This window comes from Cheilinus undulatus, linkage group 22, assembly GCF_018320785.1.
Source record: "Cheilinus undulatus linkage group 22, ASM1832078v1, whole genome shotgun sequence".
Classification (NCBI taxonomy): Eukaryota; Metazoa; Chordata; class Actinopteri; order Labriformes; family Labridae; genus Cheilinus; species Cheilinus undulatus.
In genome coordinates this window covers 4111298-4122063 of record NC_054886.1, presented here as the reverse complement: position 1 = coordinate 4122063, position 10766 = coordinate 4111298, and the positions used below count along the sequence as shown (strand labels likewise).

The 10766-nt window shown below is 39.8% G+C and overlaps 1 protein-coding gene across 1 annotated transcript; it reads right to left on the bottom strand.

Moving 5' to 3' along the window:
• Window positions 1-4413: 4413 nt before the first annotated feature.
• On the bottom strand, window positions 4414-10249 carry LOC121504971. The gene is made up of 4 exons (XM_041780086.1): window positions 9613-10249; window positions 9475-9508; window positions 9279-9392; window positions 4414-4798 (listed from the first exon to the last, which is right to left on the bottom strand). The coding sequence occupies exons 1-4, from the start codon at window positions 9987-9989 to the stop codon at window positions 4418-4420; spliced, it is 906 nt and encodes a 301-aa protein (XP_041636020.1). The 5' UTR covers window positions 9990-10249; the 3' UTR covers window positions 4414-4417.
• Between the last annotated feature and the right edge of the window lie 517 nt (window positions 10250-10766).

The following is a 10766-nucleotide window of genomic DNA, read 5'->3' as shown; positions in this document are numbered from 1 at the left end:
AAAAAATATATATAACTAGAAAAAAAGGGAGAAAAAACCCTAAATAAATAGAACAAACCGATCTTAAATTCTTTGCATTAAACCTGTCTCAATAAGGTTCTTGAACTATGGAAGCCCGTTTCCGCCAGCTGGAAAAAAAAAAAAAAAGAAAATAGGAGAAGTAAAAAATCCCCAAAAACTGTTAAGTCATAATAATGAGATACTAAGTCATAATGATGAGATACTAAGTCATAATCATGAGATACTATCTCATAATTATGAGAAAGTATCTCATAATTATGACTTAACAGTTTTTTTTTTTTTTTTTTTTTTTTACTTTTCCTATTTTCTTTTTTTTTTTGAACTGGCAAAAACAGGCTTCCATATAAACCTGTATGTCCCACTCTTAATCTTGTTAATATATTTTCTTCATAAGTTCTTTTCCTACTCCTCTTCCTCGCTGTACCCACTTCTTGCTGTATTGCATACAGGTGCCTTCCAGTTGGTCCATTATCCCAGGTTTGTTGCCATGTTTTCATGATGTGACTTTAACTAATGCTTTAGCCTCATTTTTACTGATAGGGATATTCATTTTATCATCAAGTTTTAAAGCAAGTTTTGCAAGTGAATCAGCCATTTCATTGCCTTTAACCCCCTGATGAGCTGGCCTATAATTCATTGGGTTTGACCCATTTTTACCAGGTTTCCTGATAGGAATAATAACCGCTTCTTTCCATCCAGACGGTAATATCCCTTTGTCCCATATTCTATTATACACTCCAAGCAATTTTTCACTTGCCACAGCACCTAGATGCTTTAACATGGCATAACATATGTCATCCTTTCCTGGGGAGGATTCACCTGATCTTAATATGGCCCTTTCCATTTCTTCCATTGTATAGGAAGCATCCATTACACTGTTGAAATTATTTTTTCTCCCAAGAACACCAGGGTTTAACAAGTACCAGCTAAATAGTTCCTACCTTACATTAGTTTTGTGTTGAACTAACATCACAGTATGAAACTGAACCTTTTGAACTTACAAGTTTGACCTTTTATCTCAGATTTTTACTCTTTAAAGTTATCATTTTGACTTTTTTTAGTCTCAAGCTCAGTTATCATCAGTGCTAAGGTTTTTATCGTTCCCATAATTCATTGCTGGTGAAAATGAGGTTGACAGTTTGTGGTTAGATGTTGACCCTCTTAGACTCTCAGGTTAGAACTAAATTCAGAATCCAGCCCCTGCAGTGATTGAGTTTGACACCCCTGCTTTATAGAAACAGAGTTTAAGTTAACCCTGACTTCAATCCAGATTTACAGCAAGATAAAAGCTTTAATATCATAGATGATGACCTCTAATGGAATAAAACTACATCTGCAGGACACAGTCACAAATTTTGAGCACATTTTTTGAGCGCACAGAAATGAATGTTGTCATTGTCATTGTTTTAAAATGTGTACACATAAGGTCAAAGTTCAAGGGCTTGTATCAGGTGGTTGACAGTAGACGTGATGGACAAAACCATATGATAACCAAATAGTAGATGATAAGAACATTTTCCTTATTCCATAACCAACAGACTGTGGAACCTAGCCAGCGATCAGGACCAGCCTCTCCTGAGATGAAAACACAGAGACCCTACATTCAGGATCTTCTGATGATATTGGCACTCGTACTTGTCAGTCAAGAGGATTGCAGGAATATGAAGATGGCTGCTGAATTCTTGAGCTGAATCAAGATGCTGACCCATTCTATGAAGGGCCAGATTCCTCTGTCTCCCCTGCCATCCAGGCATCCCTTGAAGACTCAGAAGTTCACTTTGGGCCCGCATCTGTTGGTGATGCTGATCAAGACTCCACTCTTCCCTGGAACCCACCTGAGCTCAATTCTCTGCAGGTATGATGTCAATCTAATGTCATTATAATAGTGCTGTCAAAATAATACTGTCCATCAATCAGTATAAGATTCAATGATATTTTTAGGTTTCAACATGTCAAAAAGGAGAGAAATGCCATCACATTCCCACAGCCCATGCTGAGATGTTTTAGACTACTTTATTTATCCAAGAAAGAGCCGAAAAGCAAAAGAAATTTGGTTCATTGTGACATGAAATGAAGAAGTGCAAACCCAAGACCATTTATCAGGATGGATAACTACAGTTCACTGATTTTTGAAGTTATTTTGTGTCAACTAGTATTTACAGAGGAAAACATCTGCCTTTATTAATGCCATGTCAAAGAAGCTCTTTCTTTACAGTCCGAGTTTGTAAGCAGTCTTTATTTCAAGTTACCAATTCAGGTATTACAACTGGTAAAGCTTTTCTTTAAATGTGCAGTCTGTAATATTTAGCCTACAGCAAACTTGGTCAAAGTTGAACAGAATATTTAATATAAGTAGACCTCACCAAGTAATCTTGGATTTTTGCATCTTGCATGTATATATATATATATATATATATATATATATATATATATATATATATATACATATATATATATACTGGTGATTACACACTCATTTGAGTAGGCCTACTTATAAAAAATTATCTTTAAATGAGTTGAAAGTAAACATCAGTGAATCACAGAGCTGATTTCTTTGTTAGAAAACTAAAGGTGAAATAAGTTTTACAGACTTGTTGAGACTTTTTTGTATCTGTTTATTTGTTTATTGGGATACACAGCTTACACGTGTTCACATGACACTTCTGTTGCTCTTACTTTGAGTCAGGCAGGTCTGCACTCATGTGTAAACACATTTTTCCAAGCTTGAATTTATCATGCTGGGGAGGAAATTCAGCCCAGGCATTTTTGACTGGGACCGGCCCCTCACAGCGGGTCAGTATATAACATAATGTTACACACACTCTTCTGTCCCCCTTACTACACACAGCTATGAAAAAAAATCATCAAACTATGGCATAGTTAAGAGCAGGGGTTCTCAACCTTGGGGTCAGGACCCCATTGGGGGTTGCGAGACACTGAGATGGGGTCTCCAGATGCCTTAAAAAAAACTAAGAACATTTTTTAAATGACACTGTTGCCACTTTACACCCATTTTGCCAAATGTTAACATATTTTTGCAACTTAAAACCCCTTTCCCCTCATTTTTAAACCCTTTCCACCACTTTTTTCTGCCTGTTTTTGCCACTTCTAAACCAAAACTTGACACTCTCCACCTACTGTTGGCTCTGCTGTCCCATTATTGCCACTGTTAACCCCTCCTTACCACTTCTAACACCAAATTTTACAATTTGATATGCTGATTTTAGCAATTTTAACCAATTTCTTCCCTTTTTCTAACCCTTTTTTGCCAGTTAATATCAATTTTTCATCCCATTTCACCCAAATTCCACCTATTTTTGGCACTTTGATGCCATTTCTGAGTCATTTCATGGTGAGAGGGTTTTGCCATTCTTCACATCACAGGAGAGCCATTAATCTCAGACTGTTGAAGTGTTCTATATAAAGTGGAATCACAGTCTAATGATGTTTAATAGCCTAGATTTGCAGTCTTCACAGAGCTCACTCAGCCACTGCTTGGTGCTCCTCATGCTCATGATGTACCTGTCACACACCTGCCTCTCCTCCCCCACATGTAGCTGCAGCAGCATCAGACTTTCTGCTGCATGGACTGAAGAGTCTTCACAAGTTTTCAGCTTCTCAACAGTTTTTGTTCTAATTTGACAATTATTTCTGTATCCAGTCATAATCCAACTGTTTTCAGGATTAGTTTGGTTTTCCTTCAGACACTTTAGTTTCACTTTCTAAGCTGGAGCAGAGTGGGGAGGGGAGGGCGTTAAATGGACCTTTAGGACACGTGATTGGGCCAGTAAACTGTCATTATAGAGTAAACAGCCAATGGGCCACTGCCCCTGCTCTATGGGCTCTAATGTTTTCAGATTTGATCTCATATTTTGACCTTTCCAACTTGTGAATTTCTCTCTTTCTCCTCAAATATTTGCTCTTTTAAAACATTATTTTTCTATTTTTAATATCGTCTTCTGATCTTTTGGACAAATAAATTGGAATTTTATCTCAGATTCATCTCATGATTCTCATGATTCATCACCAGTGCTGTTTTTTTTTTTTTTTCTTTTAATATATTTTATTACTGGTGAAAATGAGGTTGACAGTTCTGGTTAAATGTTGACCCTGTTAGGATCTCGACTTAGACCTAAATCCAGAATCCGGCCCCTGCTGGGACTGAGTTTGACACCCCTGATTTAGATTGTTAATGTAGGTTGCACACACATACACACACACACATACACCCACACACACACTGCCCCACCCCACTGCCACACTCTTTCTAAAACTACTACTTGAGATATGAATGAGTGTATGAACATATTTATTTTAAAAATTATGAACACTTTGAACATGGCAGCAAAACCATATATGACATAAACAATGGCGAGTCAGAACTCTCTCAGTTGGTTTATTGTTTCAGCATTAAAGCATGCCGCCTATTTTTCATTTTTGCAAATCGGTCACTAACTTGACTGTGACCCAGCTTTAAAAGTTCTTCCTTCTCAACAGCTAAGACAACAAGATGGTGAAGCCTTTCTTGCCCCATTGTGCACCTCAGCCAAGTGTGGAGCCATCTCAACACACTGAATGACCTTTCATAACTACAGCGGTTGACTGGGATTGTTAGGGAGATCTGAATGACCTGTGTCAGCGTTGGAAACATGATGTTATCCAGCAAGTTGAAAACACACTGCATATCCTTGATTGCAAGGCTTTCTTTTTTGGAGGCTAGATAGTTATTGTCCACTAAAACCTCCCCTCCTTCCAGGGTGAAATCTACATGAATGTGCTAAATGAGATTACATTTTTCTTTAGTCAAATGGTTGCAAGTTTAACCTAACACGGCTAACACACAACTTTATCTCCATTCTATAGGTAATATAACTGTCGACTGTGCTACTCCTGTGAGACTCAGACACACCAGTGTAGATAAAATCATCACAGTGTCAGATTTTCCTTACATTGTGCAGCCCTAAAGTAACTAGAGAACTTTAACAACAAATATGTGATATGTGGTCTGCAGAGAGAGTAGTTGGTGCCCTGAAGAGCCAGGACCACATTCTGGATGGCCCACTTCCTCTGCACCTGGTCAAGAGACTAAAGGATGAAAGACAGAAGAGAGAGGAGGCCATGATTGACAGAATTGTACATGTCTGTGCAGCACTAATGCACTTGTCTGGCAGTGTTATGTACAACAGTGACAGAATCTGAGAGTAAGAACAAAACCAGTGTGCTGTAATTTAATACTGAGCATCAGAGAACAATATTTTAAGCAACTTTTTAATACAACAAAGAAGTCATTATTGTTCCAATTGTGCCATTTAACAGGTTTCAGTGGAGACAAAATGAACCTTTCTAATCAGAACCACCTGTTGTTTGTCTTTCCACAGGTCCCTGAATTTATCCCAGTGCTGCTCTGCTGCTGCACACCCTGTCACCCTGCCTCTGATGCCTGACGCTCTGCCTCTGTTGCCTGACGTTCTGCTGCCACTTGTGTTGCATGATGGGTCACTCCCTGTGCTGCTTTCAACTGGCCTGTGTTCTGCCTACTTAGCAGAAACATGTACAGTGCTTAACATAAATGAGTACACCCCCTTTGAATCAATATCTCAAAGAACACAAGAACAAATTGATCAATATCATAATATCAACAATTATGAACTGATCGGCATAAAAGTCACAAGTACAGGGTTGTAAATAAAAACAAACTGCACCTAACTAGTATAAAATGCTGTGGTTTTGTTAAATCACAGTAATGTCATGGAGATGAAAAACACTGCAGTTAGTTTCCTCCAATACTGTACAACCCAGTAGAAGTGTCTTGCCCCAAATGTAAGGACACTTAGTCTCTATAACACCCTCACAGAGGTGTCAAAAGTATTCACATTCATTACTCAGGTAGAAGTATAGACACTAGGATTTAAGAACACTTCTGTAGAAGTTGAAGTATCAACACAAGCTTTTTACTCAAGTAAAAGTGAAAAAGTAGTGGTTTCAAAACTACTTAAAGTAAAAAAGTAAAAGTAATGTAAGGGGGGAAAAATGCCATTAAGGACCAAAGCTTAGGCCGCGCCACAGGGGCCAATAGTGCACTACCCCACCTCCCCAAAAAAACATTTTTCCAAAAGCCATAGTGACTATAACATATTTAAATGTTAACCCTTAGAGCTCACAGCTATTTTTTTCACCATCATCTTGACTTTTTTCTTAAAAAGCTTGTAAAACATCAGCCCTGTGGTGCACAGTCAAGTCCTGTACATCTTTTTTCTTCAGGACAACCTGGGCTTTAAGAATATATCTACAACAGTAATGTCACTTAAATCATGAAAAAGTTATAAGATTCTAAAGTCAAAATAAAAAAACAAATCAGAATTTGAAACTCAAAGATTTTCATTGATAACACACAGTAAACAATAGTGACAAAGCATTTTCTTTGCATAGACTTGCTCTCCCATCTCTTGGGGACAAAAAAGTGAAAAAATAAACATTCTGTGACAGTTTTCAAAATATCTAAATAAATACAAGAGAAAGTCCATGCGCTTTCTTTTGTGTCGTTCCTTTAATCAGTAAAGAAGCAACTGGTTGACTACAACTCCCACAATGCTAAATTGTGACCCCAACCTATGACCTCAACAAATATGGCTCTGCCCACCGAAGAAAGCCAAAGTAAGTGATCGAAAATGGATTAAAAATTGACAAAAAGACGCTTATTATCGGTTCTAACGCTGTGGATTTAATTTTTAAAGACCCCAAAAAGTCACAGAAGTTTTGGGCTCTCTAGAACAGCTTCCTTAAGGGGTATGGAGACATCGAGGGTAGCAAACGAATGGCAAAATGGTCAGCTTTTAGAGGAAAAAAAGACTTAGTGTCTATGACGTATGGTTCGAAAGTTATTTACGTTTTTCTAAACTGTGTCGCTTCTGGTTGTATACTAAAACCCTGTCTTCAGAGACACCAGGAAGTCATCCAAGTTCTGGGCTCACTAGAAAATGTTCTGTAAGAACTACGAATGCAGGAAAAACATATTTAGAAAGGCAGAAAACACAGCTTTCATAGTAAAAAATAAGTAAGTGCCTCTGACTTACGGTTCAAAAGTTACCAAGCAATTTACAAAGGGGTGTGCCTCCGGCACAGATCCGTGCCGCTGGAGCTCTAAGGGTTAATGATGAAAAATTTGGGATGCACCTGTTTCAGCCGCATTTATGCCCGTTGAAAATGAACACATTTTAGGACAATGCAAATACATTCAAGAACCATATACAGTCTGTGTACTACCAACCTCCTTGCTGGTGATTGGTTGGGACATTTCGCTCCAGTTCTCGAGTCTCTCCCACGGACATCTTCGTACTAGGCTACATACGTCTGCTATTTCCTTGCTGGAGTGTGACGTGATTTGTGTCATGTGCGCAGGTGCAATTGATCGCGTACAAACCAATAGGGTGTCAGAATGGTATTATGTTTATTTTTCTCATCCCACCACAAACAAATTCACTCTATCCAGATGGTGTGATTTATTTGGATAGGTTTTGGGGGGTTTTTGGTGTTTTTTTTTAAATGAGGACAAGCCGGAATGAAAACAAGCCGAAATGAAATAGGAGTAACGCTGCTATTTTTAAAATGTAGGGAGTAGAAAGTACAGATAATTGTGTGAAATTGTCAGGAGTAAAAGTAACACGGACAACAGTGCATGTTAAATTCAGGGTCGCGACTCAAATAGGCTGAGAGCTACTGGGATATGGAGCCTGTAATGCGACCAACCCACTCTTGATGCCATTGCACACAGGATGCCTGACGGATGGTTGCTCTCTCCACATCTTCAACCTCCTCCTCAGTCACCTCATGCTGGCTGAAACACCATGGCTTCTTAGATGGTCTGGCAAAATCCTTGAAACTGTTTACTGAAACTGTTAACTGAAACCACAGCATCAGGTGATCTGTCAGCCTGCATAGTGAGGAACTGTCATTTCTGTAAAAATGAGGCTTTTGGGATAGAGGCTTTCCTTTTCCTCTTTTTTGATGCCTTGTCCTCTGTGTAAAAGACGACAAAGTTGTGACGAAGCACAACTCCGACAAAGCCACTTGTAAAAAAGTTATGTGCCTCCAGGGACCGATAGTTTTTGAGGCTGGTGTGTGTGTAAATCCCTGCCCGATATACCGTGTCGTCAATAACCAATTTGCAGCTCATGATGGCTGTTGTGCAATAACAACCATTGTGTGTTGCACAAATTCACTTAAACGTGCTAATTTCCTTGTTAGACATTGAAGTTATGTGAGGTTTAATTCATCAGTAAACAGGATTTTGCCTCTTACCGGGTGATTCAACCAGGTAGCAGAAGATGTCAGGGAATGAAACATCAGGCCATTGAGTGGGATCATTCGTCCATTCTTTAATAAGATACAGACAAGAATCTGACCCTGGTAGAGTAATTCTTTTAATGTATCTATCTCTGTCAGTTGGCTGTATAGAATCAATATATGACATTTTAGCGGTTAGTATATATATAAGAATTTAAAACCTGTGGGCTGACAGTGCTGCAGGTGAGGGGAAAGGATTGTTTTCCCCCTAGAAATGACCCGCCCCCCTCTATGACGCAACCGTGACGCGACACCGACCGTATGTATTCAGGGTTACAGGCCTGAACACCTCTGAGAACTTGGCCATAAAGAGATGAAAAATGCTCATCCATTTCTGCAACCATACTGTCAAGGCAAGGTAGAAACAGGTTTCTTTTCAGCTTCTCTGAATCACTGAGGTCACTCACTGCTCCGCAACTAGACTCCACCACATAAACATCAGTGCGTTTCTGCTTCTGCCTTTGTCTGGGTGTAGCACGTGGCTCTGGGATTTCATTTGCTGCACAGAGGGTCTTTACTGTATCATACAGCTCAGCAGCCTTCTCATCTGTGCACATCTGTTTTAGAGTGTCACATACAGCTCCCTTGAACTTGGCAGCCTTAGCCAGGTCTATTGTTTCATGCTGCAAATATTTGAGTTTCATGTGGAGTCCCACTGCCATGGAGGTGTTAATATTGGAGAGGCAGTGAAGAACAGCAGGGAAGTTCTGTAAGATGGCATTCACAGATTGCAACTGGCATGACCAACAGGTCTTTGACAACTGTACAAGTTCAGATGGCTGCAAATCCAGCTGCTTTTGCACCTCTCTGAATCTGTGATGGCTTACGAGAGAAACACAAAAATTGGGTATACACTCTGCAACAGGTCAAATAAGTCTTTAGCCTCTGGTATTGCTTGACAGGTATGACAGCACTAAGTCTAGCTGATGTGCATAGCAGTGCACATAAATGGCCTCTGGATGCTTGACACTGAATTTGGCTTGGACCCCTCCAACTGCACCACTCATCACAGCTGCACCACCATAAGCCTGCGGAACACACTTAAAATTTTCAATGCCATTACAAACCAACTGCTCTTCAATAGCAGTATTTATGCATTCTGCATCAAACTCTCTCAATTCCACCATTGCCAGCAAACACTCCTCTACTCCCCCATTAGTGACATAGCGAACACACATAGCCAACTGTTCCATCTCTGGCTTCATCCGCAATCACTGAAAACATTCCTGCATCTTTCAGTTCACTCACATAGCTGCTGTCACCTCCTCTGCACAGCATTCAGTTATCTCACTTTGGGACGAAAGTGATAAATATGTATGATGTAATGGGGGTGAGTATGACTGGAGAAAAGGATCAAACTGCTTTAAAAGTTTCACGCACTCAAGAAAATTTCCCTGATTGTGGCTAGATGCTCTCTCATCGTGGCCACTGAATGGAACGTTTTGTTTGGCTAAGAATTGTGTCACAGCCACACTACGGCTGATGCACTCCCATCTCTCCTTGATTTCTGCCTCATGTGCTGAATGTAACTGTTCAACTACACTGCCATGAACAGCGCTGGCTTTGAAGCAGGCATTCATGCCACTGCTCACAAATGTGTCATGTTTCATGTGTTTACCAAACATCCTACATGAGAAACAAAAAGCTGCATCTCTGTTTACAGAATATTCTAACCAGGGAAAGCTTTCAAACCATTGTGGATTAAATGATCATTTTTTAACCCAAAGCAGTGCTGGGGATAGTGGGACTTCACTTGTTTAGGACCATCATGCTTTCCCCCTAAGTCACTAATGTCCCCTCCTCCTTTGTGGACGCTGGTTTTTACTCTTGTCCCTTGACTAATGTCATCTGTTTCTGTTGAAACTGCTCCCTCGTCATCTTCATGTCTGTCATCTTGGCGCTGTCTCTCCTGACTTGTTTCACCCTTCTCTCGCCTGTCAGTCTCACTTCCACTTTGCCTCGACCACTCATGCACCTCAGTCTCTCCTCCTCCTCCCTCTCCTCCTCTAGCACCTTGATCCTCATCCTCTGCAGCAGCAAAATCAAAAAGGCATTGCACAAATTTATATTTATATAGGCATTTAAGTTTAACAGATTTGCTAATAACATCGCTAGCTTAGCTGGCTAGCTTAACCAGCTAATTTATGACCAGACCTTACCTCCCTTTTTCTCATCTCTTCTTGCTGCTTCCCTGTCTCTGCTTCGGGGGAAAAATTTCCTGATATCCATCTACAGAAGTCATGCGACAATGTTTCAGAGCATCATTTGGTTTCATTAAAAAAATAATAATATAAAATTGACTGTTTTTGTGTCCACAAGACTTCAAACTGTGCTGTGCGCATCTGTCGCTAGTGAGTCACAAATAAATGAATGTATGGGAAACACTGCGGTGGATGCGACAC